The 20,754-nt window shown below is 38.0% G+C and overlaps 1 protein-coding gene across 1 annotated transcript; it reads left to right on the top strand.

Annotated features, from left to right (window-relative positions):
* The first annotated feature begins 2,311 nt into the window (after positions 1-2,311).
* LOC146137310 (NACHT, LRR and PYD domains-containing protein 12-like) lies at positions 2,312-19,907 on the top strand. Its single transcript, XM_083393849.1, has 11 exons — positions 2,312-2,365; positions 2,804-2,990; positions 4,723-4,874; positions 5,058-6,440; positions 9,989-10,141; positions 10,855-11,007; positions 11,720-11,872; positions 13,030-13,182; positions 17,580-17,741; positions 18,903-19,040; positions 19,827-19,907. The coding sequence occupies exons 1-11, from the start codon at positions 2,312-2,314 to the stop codon at positions 19,905-19,907; spliced, it is 2,769 nt and encodes a 922-aa protein (XP_083249975.1).
* The last annotated feature ends 847 nt before the right edge of the window (positions 19,908-20,754 follow it).

Below are 20,754 nucleotides of genomic sequence, written 5' to 3'. Positions count from 1 at the left end.
CTGTTGCACCTTTTAGCATGTGGGAGCAGCATTTAATCGGATGGCGTGTTATAAATTATCGCATTTATCTGCGCAACTGTGTAAAATCGCATTGTAAACAACTCACCAAAGTAAAACCTTAAATTGTAGCAGCCATTTCGCATTGCGTGATATTCAAGCAAATACGTAATCCCGATGCCATACTGAGTCCAAAGTAAGTAAAATCTCGTTCAATTGGTTACTATTAAAACTGCCACATTAAATGCGATATTTTGTAAACTCTACTTAAGTTAATTTCGGCGCGATAACAGACTTTTATAACATCTTAAACATAAAAGTCTTAAGTTGGAAACATTAAAATTTATTTTTATTAAAGCAATATATTTGATTTTTATGTAGGTAATGAAAAAAAGTTTTGCGCGGTTACGTTAAGAGTTTGACAATATGCGCGCGCGCCCAGGCGGCGATACACGCCCCTAACTCAAGCGCACGGTGTTATACGTCGCCTGTCATTTTGCTAGGCGACGATGACGTTGTTCTGTCTGCTTCCGACCGGGCAACAAATCGCGACAGGCGACGATAGACCGGCGGACATTCTTTCCATTTATTATCAGCGATCATTTAGTGTTGGCATGATTTTGCTGCAACGTGGCTTCATGTGTCAGTAGAGAGCCGATTTATGTGACGTCAGTAGCATTTGTGAGTGCAAATATTTCGCGAGGGTTAATCAGCAAAGCTTCAATGGTGCTACGATACATGAATTTTATTGTACTGTGTTAAAATCACAACTTACTTCAAATGTAAGAACTTTGTAAACTAAATGTCCAGCTTTTACTAAATTGTACTTGGAACATTTTTGTTGCTTGTTTCCTAATATTCAGATAAAACTGAAACGAATCTGCGAGTTTAAATTTTTCGTTTTTTATTCAAACTCACAAATGTTCAGAAGCAAAATTTCAAGTTATTATCTTTAATAAATTTTGTTTTGCTTTAATTTATCTCGTGCAACGGCTTATTTGGCATGGAGAGTGATTTTGCAATAATTTGCAATAACAAACAACAACGTAAAGTACTTTTTATGACTCCCAAAGGTTTGGCGAAACCGACGATAAGTACGCAATGCTCGCTTCTTTTAATTACTTAACCGTCTGGCCGCCTTACTAAATTTATGGAGCAAAGTTTGCTTGCGTGCTAACGGTGTAACGAGAGGCCGACACTGTGTACGTGCGACAAAGCCCGCACGTTTATTGCCTCAGCACACGGAAGTATCCGACAACTGTTTCAAAATAAGGGCAAGTTTTCGCCATCACTCACCGTGGAAAGTTATACTGTAAAGACTCCAATACCTGGTTGTGAGATATAGACATAGCCTTTGTTTAAAATACAACCAAAACGATCTGATCCTAATACTTGTGGAACCTTTACATCAAGCATTAGGTTTTAGGAGATTTCAATAAGTAACATAACTTACGGGGAAACTAGTACCGCACTATTGTCCAGTAACAGATATAAAATCCGATCCTATTATCGGATAACCCAAATCTTACTACATATCGGTCTCATTTTATGCATTACGTTTAGGTTTGAGTCAAATACCATAAACGATTGGTATAATTTGATGTTTTTTGATGGGCATGCTTACACTGAAGCGCACTAGAATAAAATCAAACAAACAATGTTTATAAACAATTTCCCATAATAAAACGATTTATTATTTTATATTTAGGCAGGAAAGGTTTCGAAAAAAAGTATGCAATTTAATTAGTTTTTCCAATACTCTATAATAATGATATAAGAAAGCCAAAAGCTGAATAAATTTTGTGACATAAACCACGGTGAAAAAAGCCAATCTGGCAAGCCATGTACATACGAATGTCTATATTCTATACTTTTCGGGTGTCAGTCTGTGGTTCGGACTTTTTCATGTTTTTGTATTACGTAACTATAGAAAATGTCGTGTGGGGCCTGTTTGAAAAAAGGATCTGAATTTTGATATTATATATAATAAAGTGTAATCCCTTATATGAGATTGATCGAAACATTTGTCCACATTACAAGCTGTTTGAGAATGGCAGTACAAGCTCCAAAATGATTTTAGCCAATCTAATGGCTGTTATACATGTTTTTAGTTTGTCCATTCGGTCGTAATGGCTTTGAGAGAACGCATTTGCATTTTTTATTCGATTTAAAAACAATTAATTTGTACAGCTAAATTTCATGAATTGTTGTTAATTATTCAAAACGATTATAAAAGTTAATCGAAAAAGTAAATGCTTTTAAATTTTACAGACAAGTTTATAATTATTAAAACCTGTTAATACTGAAATCTAACATGGCCGACATTCGTAACGGAAACGAAGCAGCAAATCAACCAAACGCCAATATGGTAATTGTTACATAATTTTACTCGTTGTTGATAATTATTTTGTATTATAAAACATAAAGGAAGGGGCTATTCGCCTGGACACCAAAGTAGTTTAAATCGACATATAATCACTAATGGGTGCAAGCGTAAAAGAGCGATCCGGTTAAATAGCCACTTCCAGATATATACCCATGTGTAACAAACCTTACTATGGCGAAGGGCAAGATTCTAATAAAATATATTCGAGGTTCATGCATTACACAAATAATATTTTAAAATACTTTTCCATTAGTTAGTAATTCTCCATGTTCGTTTTAGAATTCAGTTTAACAATATTTGACAGTATCAGTTTGGTGCTTTGAAATCGAATTGATTCAAATGGAATTTGAACAACAATTTTGTATAAGAATCGACAACAAGAAGTGTGTGAACAAAAACGTAACATTTTTCATAAAACAGGACGAAAATGCACCTCAGCTTCCACCAGCAAACAACCAGCCAACCAATGTCCTGCCTGTAAACATTGGTGACGTTTACGGTCATCAAGGTCCCATACATAACCTCCATGGCGACGTTCATATATATGGCCAGCTGCAGGGACCTGGAGTGGCTTCCGACTCAACAGCGACCTCATCTGACAATTACGGTTGGTGATAACTTCGATTTAAAACTAATGACCATGTGTGGGTTGCGCTACAGCTGGGCTGCGGAGTCGGACTCGGGACTCGAGTAAGACCACGTAAAACTACCCGAGTCCCGAGTCGGACGTGCGCATGCGCAGTACCATATTACAAAACTGAAATGGTTACCAAATGTAATTCGTAAAGGCTGAATAGCATATGGTGTATATTTTCCAACCATGTGTTGTGAGTGGATGAAGTATATGAACCCCTATAAGTGGTTGCAGAAGAACCAGCATATTTAATTACGTAATGGGTGAAATAAAGGCTGTAGAGTCAGGGCTGGACTCGGGACGAAATCTCACGCTTAAACGGACTCGGGTTTACTTTATTGGCCGGAGTCGGACTCGGGTTATTTTTAACCGACTCCGCAGCCCTGCACCACAGTAGTGATTTCTCTGCGTGCATTGAGCCCAACCCCTTAAACGCGACTGTTTTTGCGAGTTATCATTATGGAATTGAAAAATATTTATTTTGATAGATTTTGTTGACATTAAAAGCGGCTACAATAGAGCAGCGTAACCACATAGTGACATCTTTGCGTGTAATTAACCCAACCGCTTAAACGCGACTGTATTTCAAGTTGCTTGTGTTGAACTTCAAACACATTTGGTTTTGATCGGCCTTTCTTAAAGTTTGAAAGCGTCTAGATTAAAGCAGTGTGTTTAGCCAGGTTATATTTCACCGTGCGTACGAATTGACGTCAGTCGGCAATACCTTTATGACTTATCATGAATACAAACTGATAAAACACAATCATCATATACTAGTAATTAGGCCTAAAATTATGATTCGCATGTAGCTTTAAATCGCCTTAGCAGCTGGACAGCAATGGTTGCGTTGTTTGGAATACAAAAATTAAAAAAAAAATCCCAATTTTAAACAATATAATAGTATCCCCATTTTAAACAATATAATAGTATCCCCATTTTAAACAATATAATAGTATCCCCATCTTAAACAATATAGTGGCATCCCCATTTTAAACAATATAGTGGCATCCCCATTTCAAACAATATAATGGCATCCCCGTTTTAATCTTTTTTCCGACAAAATAAGTGTTTTTTAACCGATTAGTGTCATTTTAAGGGTTTTTGCATTTACCTATAATTAACGGCAAAAAGTAAGTCATGGGGGAGGGGTATTCCCTCGTTTCATTTAAATTGTAATGCGACGGCGTTCAATTAACCCCATAATGATGTTAATATCGTTTGTTAGAAAGATTTCCGATATTGCTAATCCGAGTATAAGCCTTTTGCTTGTTAAAGAGTTCTTAAGTTGGAGATACATCAAAAGTGATTAGCGATTATACAATAAATAAAACAGTGTAGGTAACTTTGTATAGGCCCTAAAGCAAAATCAGTTGCTGACAAAATAACACACATTAATTTTGGAAATAAAAAAACGCGCTTACTAATAACTGAGCAAAGCCAGCCTACGCTTACAGAAGGCATTTCTAGCTTATCGTTTGCTCGCGATTCGAGTTGAAGTAAATTAAACACTAGGCGTTAACCATTTACTAACTGTTCGGTGGCTGGGATAAGCTAAGCGTGCAGAGCAAAATGTTACGCTACATATTCTACCAAGAAAGTTATACATTCATATGTGCTAGTTAACTCACGTCATAAAACAAAATGTTATATATTCGTTTTATTCCTGCCTGGTTAGCGTTCATCTTCAAAGAATAGTTTTTTTCAGCAACATCATGGCAAGAAAAGTCCCAGGAAGCAGCTGAAAAGGTCATCGGAACTCTACCAAGCAACCCAGTTCCTCTTGACATCATTCGGGATTCGCAAGCACCATTGGAGGAGTTTGGTTTAAAAGGACTGAAGCAACTCAGAGAAAAACAGGTCAACTCAACCATGCTTCAACTCAACCAACTATTTACTGCTGCAAAACAAGAAGCAATCGATGAAGCCAAAAGTAAGAAATTTAGAAATAAAGCAGCAAATGACGATTACGTGGAGAGGCATGGCAATGTGGTCGGTATGACTGGAATAGCTGGAATTGGAAAAACTACTGCTATTATACAGACACTAACGGAGCTTGCAGGTAAATTACCTGCAGATGAAAAGGGATATTGGCTTTTTAAATACCTAAAGACTTTAGATCTGAACAAAGAAATGGGCGTTTTGGAATTGCTGTCATCCAACCCAAACTTGAAACACACAAAGGAAATGGATGATCAAATACTGGAAAGACTTTCCAAATCCAACAAGCTGTTTATCTTCCTGGATGGTTTGGACGAACCTAGGTTCAAAGATCTTGACCTGGATGCTCCAGTGATCGGATTGTACGATCGCGCAACGCCGGTTGTCATTCTACAAAACCTTCTACGAGGGGACATTCTTCCCAATGCTCACAAGCTGCTTACTTCACGACCGGGAGCTTTTCTCAAGCTACACCCAAGCTGCAAGCCCCACTTTGTAGTCAAGGTAATCGGCTTCAACGAAAGCTCTCAAGATTTGTATTTCCGACAAATTTGCCCGAAGCAAGAAGATTATGAGAAGGTCACCAAGTCACTTGATCAAAACCCACATGCAAAGGCTTTGTGCTTTCTTCCTATATTTGCCAAAACCGTCGCACCTTACATCATAAAGCATGGGACTAAAGATGGCACTTTTACTCTCACAGATGTGTTTGCGGCTTTTGTGTCCGATTGCATTCACTCCATTAAGTTTAAGGAACACCCAATAATTTTGCGCAAACTTTCAGACCTGGCTTTACACGGAATGCTCGATGAGAAGATCACATTCGACGAAGAAGACTTTGATGAAGTCGGACTTGATGCTGAAGGAATGGAGGACTTTCTCAACATGCAAGTTTTCTCCAGCGACCTCAACCTTCGTATACTGGAAGGGGATAAAGTATTCTTCTTTATTCATCTTCTATGGCAAGAATTTTTCGCATCACTCAAGCTGTTGTTCGATACAGACCTGTCCACATTTTATGGGCTGCTACAAAGCATGGAAAGTAATACGTGGGAAATGGTTTTTCGGTTTCTTTTCGGGTTGCTAAACACGGGAGTCCACCGTAAGCTAAAGCCTATTTTTAAAATCTCTTCCACCGATGTTGCTAGCAAGAAACGTTTGCTGAAAGGCTTGATTGATTCGCTTGGATCTCAACTTTCATCAAACGATAGCGAAAGCTTTAACTCCAAATTGTTTAGGCTTTGTAGTTTGGCGCAGGATTCAAACGATGAAGAAATCACTGCGAAAGTGGCTTTTTCTCTCCCTGGAGAGCTTCGTATAAAGGGTGTAACGATCCTTCCCAGTGAAGTGTCAAGTCTCTGTCACGTGCTTCGAGCAACACAAAGGGAGCTGGTCATCAGCATCGGGGAAACTTACTTCCCAGTCACATTTACCGGCAACGGTTTAGAAATGTTGATGGAGACTATGGCGAGAACCAAACACAAGGTTTGTGAAGTTTTACTGTTGTTTTAAGTTTTAATTTTTATACACTATTTTCAAATAAATGCAACAAAGCACTGGTAAACGCTAAACGAACCCTGCACCGTTTTGAAGCCACACAACATTTAACTTTCTGAAGCAGGAGTCGGTAACCTTTTCTAGTCGCGGACCTGACCCAAATTTAAAAAGGGCTCGGCGAGCCGTAATAAATATAAACTTAAAATTTTAGTAAAATGTTGAGTTTTGAGCGTTTTATTATAATAACTGTTAATCAGTGGCGACCTAGTTTTTTTTTAGTTGAAAATCAGCTTTGATCTAACACTAGACGAAATGCCCGGCGTTGCCCAGGTTAAATAGAATATTTATCAATTAATCCTAATGGTTAAAAAATAATTACACCTACAATAACCATCATAATGTACGAAGTCGATACCTGTATTTAATCTGGTTAAACAAAATGTAACAATCCATCATACTTTGGCTCTTATACTTTAGCGCCCCTCCTGCACTTTGCCAAGTGGGGCAAGAGGGGGGCAAAAGTGCCCTTTTCATAAAAAGTGATATATTGCTTTCACAACGTTAAATATTATGCGACGGAAATCATAAAGGGTCTAGGGATTGAGCTACGGAATAATGCAAAAAAATTTGTAAAATGACATCCTTGACATTTGTTAAAACATTTTTGGTACCATTTTAAGCCAATCTAGAGGGCGTGGCTGCAAAAATTTTGCCGGGGGAATACCCCCGAATCCCCCAATATTTCGGCTCGCTACGCTCGCTTGCGGTCTATGTTTCCCTTACCAAAAAAGTCGCCACCCTTGCCCTGCAATCGCTCCGGCGTCCCTGTAAACACACAAACTTGGCTAAACACGTCTCGCATATATTTCTTAACGAAAACCTATGAAATTAGACTTTTACGTGGTTAAACAAACTGCAAAAAGCTATAAACGTTTGCACTGAGTGTCACTAAATAGAACTTTAATTAGTAGGTCATATCGTGTGTCTAAAATCGGTTAACCTAATGCTTCCCCACAATCAGAGTAACACCCCACAGACTGTGTAAAAGCGGAATTAATGTGAAAGCGGAATGGCGTGTTTAACTTTGTGACATATCTGCGTGGCTTTAAAGATCTAATGCTTTGTTGCCGTAAATTTCCAATAAATTGTTCATGTGGTTTAAACAGTGTAAAAATGAAAAATTAACGCATAACCTAAAAAGCAGTTTTGTGTCTGAAATAGGTCACAAAAAATCACAAATTCACGTGTTACCAACATTGTATAAGCTGGCTGAAGCCGTATATTATAGCCGATAATTACAAAATAATTGCGGTATTTACAACAAACAAATTGCAACGTTGTGTGTTTTTTTAAATGGAGCTACTAAACACGACTCGCATATTTTACCTAACGAAAACCCGTGACATATATCGATGGAAAATCGCTTAAAAAGTAGTAGCAGCAATTATTCAAATTGGCGAAATTCAAGCAAATACGTAAAACCCATACTGCGTCAAACGAAAGAAAATCCTCTTTGAAAAGTAAATTTGCTTAAAGTTCAAACCGCTACAATAAACGCGATATAAACTTTTCCACATGAAACTTTATTTTTACCAAGGCAATGTACTTCACGCAGGTTATTGCTTTATAAATGTGTGAAAAGGTTTAACCCGTTTCACCATAAGGTTCTGCAAGTCGCATGCCCGCTCTTTCAAGTTAACATGCAACGAATGTTGTGTGATGTTTTTGAAATGGTATAAAAATTGCTCACCCGTGACCGGTTCGCGACGGCGTTCGCTTGAGATGCGAGACTTTCTCTCATAGAAAGAAACAAATTTTTTTCTGTCTGGGAGCACACGAGTTTCTTTCTATTTTACCGACTTGCTCGGCGACTCGCTTAAGAGGAGCAATAGGAGCCATACGTTTCTCTGTCTCTTTCCCTAAAACGCGAACATGCTGACCCACAAACTTTTCCATTTTATATATTAGATTTGAAAAAAGGACGGTAAAGCGTTTGCGCCAAGCGCGAAGAAAAGCTATTGTGCAAATATTTGATGTTCCCCGGGGGTAGCGAAAGGACGTGAGGTTCATCAAGTGTGCTGCCACCGATAAACATAGTCTAATCATAACCAACAATAAAAGTGAAAAAAAAGATATGCGGAAAATTTAATCGTTAATCTATGATTTAATTTGAATAGGATATGATGTAATTTAAATGGAACCGTTAAAATGTCGATATAGTTTATTTTTATATTTAAACCACACAAGAACTATAGTGTGCAGCACCATAAAATACAATCAGGCATACTAAGATAGCGTAACGTCCATTGTTGATAGTACTACTAGTTTATGTACTTCGCATTTTGGCCGAAAAAATGCGAAGAAAAAGAGCGCATTATTTTTACATTTATGTAGTTAAAATAGACAACAAATTTCGACAACGGCCTTTTGCCAAGTTTGTAAAAGAGGTGGAGGGCCGGATAAATTACATTGGCGAGGTTGCCGACCCCTGCTCTTAAAGGTACTTTAAACTTCTAACACCGCATGGTGACAGTAGAGTGTCCCCGAGTTTTTTGACATTAGTGGACAACTTGTTTTTTTCGCAACGGTTTGATTTCCTGTTGTTCACCGAGAATTGATGGCACACATATTGCTGTATAGTCGGCAAAAAATATTCATGGTCTGATGTTACGATGTTAAAATAGCGTTGTTATGCCGAAAAACAGACCGTCATTGCTCGCCTCTGAGATTAAACCGGTGAAATTAGAACAAATTACCAACGCGGTTTGTTCAACTTTGTTGCGTAATAACATGCGCGACTTTAATTGAGTCTATTTAGCTAAAAATGCAAAACGCATTTTTTTTATTTTTTTTATTTTATACACTACTATTTTTCTGTTTTATTTTCTGATATAACCCTCTTAATTGGCGCGACAAATTACGTTTTTCAGTTTGTTATTGGACATTAGATTTGGGATGTTATACTCCGCACTCCCCAAACTCTTCGTAGTCACTGTCTTCCCTACAGCGTTAAACGCTTCCACCTCCAGCAAGTATTAAAGTTTTTTAATTCAGTATCCAGATATTATTATTTCGTTGATGATACTAACTCGAAACGTTTTAACGCAAGTTTCGTGTTTAATGAGGAGATAATTAATTTACAAATAAAAAAAGAAGTTTTAAATAAAACAAAGTTCAAACAAGCGCATTTTTAGGAGCAATAACTACAGTTTGAGTTTAAAACTGTTCGCATCTCATGCCTTAACAATGTGCGTACTCTATAGCTGAGTTAATAGGAATTTTAGTAAAATTGTTTTAGGCGCATAAATATTATGGCATTTCAACTTTAGGAACGACTCAATTAATTACAGTTTACAATAAAACGTCATATTAACCCGCATTTTTCCTTCAGCGACTTTGCTTACACTTTTTAAACCACGTCATTGACTAAAGGTAGCCAACAATGGCGGACGAGCAAACTGATCGGCGCATAAGTTTGAGAACCTTATCTATCTGGGACAGCGCTCCCACCAACATATCTTGTTGTTATTTTGTAGATGGATGAAGTATATGTGACGACAACTGGATCACGTGACTTCACTGCCTTGTCCACCTGCGTCCATAAGATAAACCGCCTTGTGTTGTACAATACGAGCGATCTGTCCGGTTTCGAGGTTCTTACTGCAGCAATCGCACGCAGAGAAACACCTGTAAGTTAACTTACGTGCAACAATTGGCATGGTTATGTCATAATGGTCATTATTGCGATGAGGCGGGCGCGATTATCCAATCACACTATCGACAGTCAAGCGGATAGGGGAAGTTCCATTGGTGAAACGGGGACGTGTGAAATAGATAAGGGGCATCCCCGTGGGTCAACCATTGCACAGGGGAAAGCCCCACCAAGCATGGGTAGTGTTTGGGATGTTAGTAGTCACCATCCAGATTTTAATATTTCGTTGATGATACTAACTGGAAACGTTTAAACGCAAGTTTCGTGTTTAATGAGAAGATAATTAATTTACAAACACAAAAGCAAAGTTTTAAATAAAACAAAGTTCAAGCAAGCGAATTTTAGGATCAATAACTACAGTTTGAGTTTAAAACTGTTCGTATCTCACGCCTTAACAATGTGCGTACTCCACAGCCGAGTAACTCGGAATTTTAGTGAAATTGTTTCTAAGTGCATATATATATATAACATTTTAGCTCTACAAATGACTAAATTAATTACAGTTTACAATAAAACGTCATATTGACCCGCATTTTTTCTGCAGCGACTTTGCTTACACTTTTTAAACCACGTCATTGACTAAAGGTAGCCAACAATGGCGGGCGAGGCAAACTGATCGGCGCATAAGTTTGAGAACCTCACCTATCTGGGAAAGCGCCCATTCCAACATATCTTGTTGTTATTTTGTAGATGGATGAAGTAAGTGTGACGACAACAGGAACACGTGACATCACTGCATTGTCCACCTGCGTCCATAAGATAAACAGCCTGCAGTTGTACACTACGAGCGATCTGTCCGGTTTCGAGGTTCTTACTGAAGCAATCGCACGCAGAGAAACACCTGTAAGTCAACTTACGTACAACAATTGGCATGTTTATGTCACAATGGTCATTATTGCGATGAGGCGGGCGCGATTATCCAACCACACTATCGACAATCGAGCGGATATGGGAAGTCCCTGGGTGGAACGGGGACGCGTGAAACTGATAAGGGGCATCCCCGTGGGTCAACCATTGCACAGGGGAAAGTCCCACCAAGCATGGGTAGTGTTTGGGATGTTCGTAGTCACCATCCAGATTTTAATATTTCGTTGATAATACTAACTGGAAACGTTTGAACGCAAGTTTCGTGTTTAATGAGGAGATAATTAATTTACAAATACAAAAGCAAAGTTTTAAACAAAACAAAGTTCAAACAAGCGCATTTTTAGGAGCAATAACTACAGTTTGAGTTTAAAACTGTTCGCATCTCACGCCTTAACAATGTGCGTACTCTACAGCCGAGTAACTCGGAATTTTAGTGAAATTGTTTCTAATTGCATATATATATAATATTTTAGTTCTACAAATGACTAAATTAATTACAGTTTACAATAAAACGTCATATTGACCCGCATTTTTTTCTGCAGCGACTTTGCTTACACTTTTTAAAGCACGTCATTGACTAAAGGTAGCCAACAATGGCGGGCGAGGCAAACTTATCGGCGCATAAGTTTGAGAACGTCATCTATCTGGGACAGCGCACCCACCAACATATCTTGTTGTTATTTTGTAGATGGATAAAGTAAGTGTGACAACAACTGGATCACGTGACTTCGTTGCCTTGTCCACCTGCGTCCATAAGATAAACCGCCTTGTGTTGTACAATACGAGCGATCTGTCCGGTTTCGAGGTTCTTACTGAAGCAATCGCACGCAGAGAAATACCTGTAAGTTAACTTACGTGCAACAATTGACATGTTTATGTCATAATGGTCATTATTGCGATGGGGCGGGCGCGATTCTCCAACCACACTATCGACAATAAACCGGATAGGGGAAGTCCCTGGATGCAACGGGGACGCGTGAAACTGATAAGGGGCATCCCCGTGGGTCAAACATTGCACAGGGGAAAGTCCCACTAAGCATGGGTAGCTGGGTCAAGTGCCTGTTAATGCACATTAGTGTTTGAGATGTTCTACTCCGCAATCCCCGACCCCTTCAAAGTGTTAAACGCTTCCAACCACTTTTGGAATTTTTTTTTTAACTATAGAGAAGTTTTTTAATTCACTATCCAGATTTTAATATTTCGTTGATGATACTAACTGGAAACGTTTTAACGTGAATGTTCAAATACTAAAGCAAAGATTGCACAAAACAAGCGGAAAGCAAGCGAATGTCAGGTTTAATAAACCACAGTTAAACCGTTTGCAAATCACGCTTTAACAAATCTATATGTATAACTGACTAGGAATATTTTTTATGTTGTTTTAAGCGCATAAGTATGGCATCATTTTTCAAACGAATAAATTAATACAGTTTGAATAAAACGTTACAAGACGAGTGATTCGTCTGATTTTAAAGTTCTTACTGAAGCAATCGCACGCAGAGAAACACCTATAAGTTAACTTAAACGTAAAACAGCTGACACTTACATGGTTTTGTCATTTAAATGCGTTCAGCGCCCCCCAAATCATGAAAAGACCCAAAATGCCACAAGGGGGCGATACTGCCCACGTTGGGAACTTCTGCGTTACATAATACTCGATATTTAAACACGTTTTAAAAATCTAGAAAATCAATTTTTGTAGAATTAATCAACTGAATTATATATTTTTTCGGTAAATTTACTCTGAATATTACTTATTCGGTAAATTTACTCTGATTACTATTATTACCGATGAATCGCGTGTCGTGTACGTTTGATGTGTTTATTTCTTTATAGCAATTGGTCGCGCAAATATTTATCGAGTAGAATCTAAAATTAACATTTACGACGTTTTCCGGTTTACAATCAATTTGACCTCTGTCCGTATTTAGAAGTTTAAATAAGTTTTATCAGTAAGTTTAAAACTTTCGTTAACAAACCAAACTATATTTTGTGTAGATGGAAGAATTATCCGTGAACAAGTTGGGGTCACGTGGTTTGAGTTGCCTGGCACCAAGTGCAAGCAACATCAACAAGCTGAGGTTGCACTGCGACACTGCTGGGTCAAATCTGCAAGCTCTAACTGACGCCATCTCATGCAGAAATCATCCTGTATGTTTGTGTTAGTGGTTATGAGTAAATAAGTTAGCATTAACCGCACATGCATGGGAATAAATTAGGGGAATAAATTAAGGGAGGGGATATTAAACAAACCGAGGCCTTTAGCTTCAATTTTAAAACATCATTACGCACATGATACACGCTTCCATACAACTTACCAATTACATACTTTTATAAAAAGTTGCATAACTGGACGTTTGTGTTTCACTTAAAAAGCGTCTTTGAAGCATAAAGTCGGCACTTGTTTGCAAAAAATTAGCCTCTCTGGTTTTGTTTCGTTAATAATTCAAACTGTTCTAACAGCCTTGTGCATATTCATAGATGTTTAAAACGGTCTGCAAACAAACACTCAAAAATGTCAGCCAAAGAGGGTTTGAAACCCGTGGCAAGCAGACAATTAATTGCAAGCAATATGTAAACCACAAACGTCCAAAAACTGATTGTTTATTGGGATACACACCATTTTGCGCGTTCAGTATTCACAATTAGGCTTATTTGCACCAATATCTGGATATTTTGTGCAAATGTTTGTAACACGACAAATAAGAAAAATTCAGTTTCGACAGCGGCTTTTGCTTTCACACAGACAATGCTATATTCATTAAACACATTCGGTAGTGGCATGTTTTTCAGGCAAATGTTGACTTATTTCGGTACTTCAGTATTACGACAATAATGCAAATTTCTAGCAAATTACTATTCTACCTAGGAAAATAATTTTGCGTCATAGACACAGCAGTTTCTTGTTTATTCCATAATGCTCCAGATGTTCTAATTTAACACAAACAATGGGGTAGACCAGTGGTTCCTAACCCGGCGCCAAGCAATTATTAGGGGGCGCGAGCGCTACTGCAATATTTCACTATTTGTAGTGATTTTAGTGGTTTCGGTTCGTGTTTATTCTGTTTTTAAGATGTCCTTTTATTTACATTAAGATTACACGTGTGTAGAGAATAAACTAAGTATAGAACTTTATCATTGATGTGCAACCAGAATCGTTTGTTTTCACCATTCGGATTCAGGCAGATTTTGTTATTCGAAAGAATACTTTGATTACACGTGTGTAGTTAAGTAACTGAAGAAATAATTCATGGTTTTGAAAACTTTCTCGAATTTTGGACTGATTGCTACTTTTTACGAACGATTTGGATTATGTTTAGTTACCGACTCTCTTTTTTGCCAACTTTAATCAAAAACTGCATATTTTCTGCAAATTATCTACAGTTTTAGCTTTGACAAAAATTCCCTGTGATTAGCCTACCACTGCATGATTTCTGTCTAACACATATTTATTTTCTGAAATACACATATTATCGAACGATAACGGCCCTATTCAAATACAGTTTGGCTGAGTTGCAGATAAACGATAAATGTTATCACCCTATCCAACAATATTTGTTCATATTTTAATATAACAACACCTTAGCAACAGGGAGACTCCAACTATACTCCATATTGTTTTTTGTATTGTGTGTCGTCACACCTTTTGAAACACGATTAACGCAATGGTTAATTTTTGCGCTGCAGGCGACATTGTTACGTGGTTTCTACGGAGCCTTGTTACTGCTGTGGAGTCAATGCCCTCACAACACAATTGTTAAAATCAGCTTGATAAACTCATTTTTTCGCGATTCGCGCCACCAACAGTATATACTTTAGTTTTTTCAAATTGTCTCACTGATATGTAATTCAAAATGAGTTTTTCGTAGGGGGAAGCAAGGCATAAGGGTATGACCAAAAACGCCTTTATAAAAAAACGTCTTTATATTGTTTAAGTTGCCCAAACTTATATTTTGGGGTGTGCGATGGGACGCACGACGCAATTTGATCAAAGTGGGCTAAACCTAGAAACATAATTAGATTCGCGCGGAACGCTAAAAAAAATTCCATTTACTTGATCAAAATATACAGTTTGTTGGGGGAAGGGCATAGCAACGTATTATACCTGGCAAAAAAATAATTTTGCGTTACAGACACAACAGTTTCTTGTTTATCCCATACTATTCCCGATGTTGGGGGGGGCAAATGCTCCCTATTGCAGGCACTTATGGTCCAGGATTAGCAGACGACACCTTCGGTGTTATGGAAGCTAATAGAGGGGAGATACGTAACAATTGGAACTTCTTGTCATTGTAGATGAAATTGTTGGGACTGTATGGAAGCAAGCTGGATTTAGGTGGTTTGAGTTGCCTGGCAACAAGTGTACACAACATCAACCAGCTGCAATTAACGTATTGCGAAATCTCTGGTTCCGATCTGCAACCTCTAACTGACGCCATATCACGAATGGATCGACGTGTAAGTGTGTGTTGTTGAAATGAAGGGTGTGTTGAATATTGGAATGACATTGAAGTGGATAAACCAGGCAACAGCATTGTTTTTTGTAAACTTTGGTAGCTGAACCACTGTCTGGCGAACGAAAGATTTTTGGTAAACGTATTTTTTATGTCACCATTACTAAGTAATTACTGGCAGGGGGAATGCGGATTTTTGCATAAGGGCGCATGAAAAAATTGCAGGTATGATGTCACAATGGTACGTCAAATCGTGACGTCACAAGTAACGGACATAGCGTTACGTCAAAACGTGACTATTTTTTATTTTATCAAGACGGAAAAACACTCGCGTGTAGAGTGAAAAAATGCCTTCGTAAAGTTTAAGTTTCCTAAACTTTAATATTCAAGGGTGCGATAAGACGCACGGCCCCCATGTATAAACCGGTTTTCAAGTGAGCTAAGACATACTAGAAACATAGCTTTGATACGCGGGTATTCCGAAATACATTTGCATTCACTTAGTTACATTAGGAATAAATATGGTTAATGGGAACCATGGCCACGTGCCCTGTCCCATGGATCCATCCCTGATTACTGGCCTCTAACCCTGATTACTGGCCCCTCTGGCCCTGGCCTGGGTACATTTATTCTGATAGCATTTCTTCTCAATAGACCATTATTAACTGGACATCCTTTTTGTTTGTGTTTACTTATGAGAATTAATTACGAACTAACACTTGAATTACAATTACTAGTTTTTTTAAACATTTTCCTGTTGAAGTAATTGCACCCTGAAAGCGCCTACGTTCCCTCATACTTTTATATTTCCGCAATTCTGGAGCGACATTTAGTGATTTTTTGGCATTTCCTTTAGCGCTGATCTTGCCCAGCTCAGTTGCTTGAGTGACTGTTCTGGTATGGACGTGGTCATTAGTTCGAATCTCACCGCAGGTAATTTTTACTTGCCTTGCTTGCACGGACATCCTTGCAAGACCAACCGAATACGTTTAGACATTCTCAATAAGTAACATCAAGCGGTGGTTGTTATTTCAAACTGTAGGCCTAGGTAATGGAGATATTCAGTGCATCCTACTTAGACAGCAATTCAAATTGTTTGCCCGAAATTGATACAATAACTTTTTAAAGTTAGACCGCAATGTTATTGTTAATAGATTTCAATTTCCATTTAATGCCAGTTTAATTCGTATAGCTTCAGTCTATCGCCAAGTGAATGGATAAGAAACACGAATAAATTTAGGCGAGGGTTTACGTTAAAATACGAACGCCGGGTTCTTTCTGCATTTTATTTCTGTGATTTTGCAAAACCTAGGTAGAAATAATTAACCTGTTGTTCATTTTTAGAAAACTCGTACACGGATGTAATGACCTGGGGCCTGGCTTATTTTAGTGATTTAACGAAAAATAACAATTAATTTAATAATTTTAATTTGCTAGAGTTCACTAAAACGTCCCATAAAATTATTTTGTCCAACATTGCCCCAATAGGTAATATATATCCCAGAGTTGTCACCTAACCTATTGATCGGAGGAAAGCGAGTCTTTGTGATTTTACGTATTTGTTGCTTGACCTATTACACAACCTTAGTATGCGGCCTGCGAAATTGTTTGTTTTTGCTTGTTGTGGCCCTTGCACCATTTTAATTTGTACAGGCCTGGTTTAAACTCATCTTCCTTGTACAATTACACTGTGCCAATCAAGTTTCGAGTTTTTTTCGATTTGGCATTTTAAACGAATTGCTCTGTAAAAAACAACACAAAGGCTAGATAATTAGTTATGCGAAAGTTAGGCAGAGTATTTAACACTATAGGTTGTTTAAAGTGAAATATTAATATAGCTCTAATATTTTAAAACTAGTTTACTGCTTCAACCTTAATTTCCCTTAAGTTAAGCTCTCTGAATTTAATTTCTCTTCTACAGTTAGTATTTTAAAAAATTACTCTTGATCAAGTGCATTATAGGCGATGGTCAATCCTAGCACACCCAAATATAATTGAATTAATGCGGTTCAAGTCACCGGTTCTATATTCGTAGATGTTGTGTGGGTTTATAGGGTACGCAAATCTACCAATTAACCTTTTTTATTGTCACAGTTGGAGAAACTGCATCTAAGTTCCAACAAGATAGAGTCACGTGGTTTGAGATGCCTGGCAACAAGTGTAAACAACATCAACCAGCTGGAATTGGTGATTTGCGAAATCGCTGGTTCCGATCTGCAACCTCTAACTGACGCCATATCACGAATGGATCAACCTGTAAGTGTGTGTTGTTGGAATGAAGGGTGTGTTGAATATTAATATAACATTGAGGTGGACAAACAACACAACAGCATTACGTATAAGATTTGCTAACTCAACCACTGTCAGGTGTTCAAAAAAATTTTCCGTAAATGGAATTTGATGATTTTTTTTGAAGTAATTACTGGCAGGGCGAATGCAGGATTTTTGTTTGAGGGCGCATAAAAAATTGCAGGTATGATGTCACAATGTTACTTTAAATCGTGACGTCACAAAACATAGCGCCAAAACGTGACTAAGCAATAAAAAGCACGGCGCCCATGAATAAACCGGTTTTCAAGTGGGCTAAGACATACTAGAAACATTACTTAGATACGCAGTTATTGCGAAATGTATTTCTATTCACTTCGTTACAATTAGCAAAATACAGTTTGGGGGGATCCATGGCCACGTTCCCTCTTCCATGGATCCACCCCTGATTACTGGCCTCTAAAATACACCTGACCTAGGATATTTATTGTGATAGTACTTCTTCTCAATGGACCTTTATTAACTAGACATCGATTTTTGATTGGGTTTACTTATACATTCAATTTACCAACCAAAGCTTTTTACGATTGTTAGCTCGATAAACATGTTCCTGATAAAATGATTGCACCCCCCAAAAAAGATCTTACTTTTGCGCAAAGAATATTTCTGAAATTTGGTGCCGACATTTAGAGTTTTTTATTTGCTACATCGCTGATCTTGCATAGCTCGGTTGCTTGAGTGACTGTCCCGGTATGGCCGAGGTCATTAGTTCGAATCGCGAATATTTATTGTTATTAGATGTGCAATTTTTATTTAATGCCAGTTTAATTCTTATAGCTTTCGTCTATCGCCAAATGAATGGATAAGAAATACGAATAAATTTAAGCGGAAGGGTTTACGTTAAAATACATAGGCCGGGTTCCTTCTGCATTTTAATTGTGTGCTTTTGTAAAACTTATGTAGAAATAATTAAACTGGTGTCTTTTCGAAAACGCGTACACGGAAGTAATGATCTGGTGCCTGGTTTATTTTAGACGCATGTTAACTTTACGCAAATTGTGGATTTAATGAAAAATTTTGTTTAATTTGCTAGAACCTGTATGCAGCCTAACAACTGCTTGTATCTTACATTATGTTGTGCTTATGTAGATGAGGAAGTTGAACCTGAACCGCAACTACTTGGGATCGCAAGGACTCGCTTTCCTCCGAACTTGTGCCCACAATGTGCAAGAGCTGAAGTTAGAAGGATGCGGTATCGATGAAGCTGATGTGGATTCTCTGCGCAAGGTAGGCACTCAGAATTTGGGAATATGTTGCCGGGACAACGTTGCAACACTAGTGACGTCAGTGTTTAGACGTGTGACGTCATGATGCTCCCGTTGCATCGAATGTACAAGTTTAGATGAAAAAATATGAGGATGTTTGCAAAATACCCATTTCCAGCTTGATGGTAGTTAGTGGCGTTCACGCGAATAAGTTGTGAAGTAAGGCGCTTGGAGGTCTGACCTTTTTGCGATCGAATGCATTCGCTTGTTTCTCGCTGAGATCAAGTTTGCTTGAATCTGTCAAGGCCCGACTGAACTAAGAAGCAGAACTAAAAGCAGGAAAAGCTAAACACAAAGCTTCGGGTTCAGAACGAAACAGCTTGGCTTGACTCGGGCGAGTAACGAGTAGAGCGAGTTGCGCAATAACGAATCCACCAGTAATCGGTTAATATGACTTTACTTGTATAATGACATTTCATGTATTTTTAAATAGTTTCAATTGCGTGTCAGATAAGCGCATGTTTTAATTTTAAATGTGATAACGTTTTTTTAGTCTGAGTGACGCCTAATGTTGTTACACAGATACGCGTATATCCGCTATAGTAAGTTTTACTTTTATAAATAACCGACCAAACAAACAATACAAGTACTCAATGTACCGAGGTAATCTCTAAATTTTTGCGCATACCCATGTACTGCATTTTTGTCGCCAAGAGTAACTCTTAGGTAGTTTGATCAAGCACTTAAACACAACATAGAATCGTTACATAATCGCGTCTTAAAAATCTGTCTCCACAGTTATATCAAGACAAGCAAGCGGAACCAGAAGCAAGTCAAAGCCAAGAAACATCCACTGAACAAGATTTGGAAGATGGGACAGATCATGTAAGAACATTTCAACGTTAAAGTACCAATACATGCTTCTTACTGGTCATACCAATGTTGTGTGAATACAAGAAACCCTAGTCGCGTATGTAAATAATATCAAAATAACTTGGGGTTTGTTTTGCTAAATTAGTGCGTTTCTTTACTTTAACAGGTATCAACAGAGAGTTCAACACAAAGGTCAACTCAGGGGTCAACGCAAAGGTCACCCCAGGGGTCAACGCATAGGTCAACTCAGGGGTCAACGCAAAGGTCACCTCCGGGGTCAACGCAAAGATCACCTCAGGGGTCAACACAAAGATCAACTCAGGGGTCAACGCAAAGGTCATCTCAGGGGTCAACGCAAAGATCACCCCAGGGGTCAGCTCAGGGGTCAACAAAGGGAGGTCGGAGGTCCGTTGCGGATTTGGCAAAATTATTTGAACAACTATAACTTTATTTCAGATGTATTGCAATTGAGTTCTTTCTCATCCAATAGTTTTTGCAATATTTTGTTTAATACAAGAGAGCGATTAACAACATTGTCTTTTCTATAGAACCAGTTAATTTGTTTTTAAATGATCCAAATGATGTCGTAAGTCTCTAAACAACAACTGAATAAACCGGTTTGCAACCAATACTTTCATATTGTGATAGAAATAGTTGACTTATTGTGGTAAAATGATGAAACCAAATACAGCTACAATACTCCACACATTTAATCAACGTTATATTCGTTTAATGTTTTTGTTGTTAATACAATTTTATTACGCGCTGTGCCAACCTCTTTAGCTCTCTTGGAGCTTATTTATAGTATTCCTGTCTGAATTAAAGTGCCTTGGCAATTATTTAACATGTCGCCAACTTTTGGA

The sequence above is a fragment of the Ascidiella aspersa genome, chromosome 7 (genome assembly GCF_963924565.1).
Source record: "Ascidiella aspersa chromosome 7, kaAscAspe10.2, whole genome shotgun sequence".
In the NCBI taxonomy this organism is placed as follows: Eukaryota; Metazoa; Chordata; class Ascidiacea; order Phlebobranchia; family Ascidiidae; genus Ascidiella; species Ascidiella aspersa.
Note: the sequence above shows the minus strand (reverse complement) of the source record. Positions and strands in the feature narration are given on the sequence as shown.

Coding starts and splice junctions, on each gene's coding strand:
- LOC146137310 (XM_083393849.1), top strand. CDS start 2,312: ATGGCCGACATTCGTAACGGAAACGAAGCAGCAAATCAACCAAACGCC. Junction 4,875..5,057: donor AGCAACTCAGAGAAAAACAG/GTCAACTCAACC, acceptor GCTATTATACAG/ACACTAACGGAGCTTGCAGG. Junction 11,873..13,029: donor TCGCACGCAGAGAAATACCT/GTAAGTTAACTT, acceptor TATTTTGTGTAG/ATGGAAGAATTATCCGTGAA.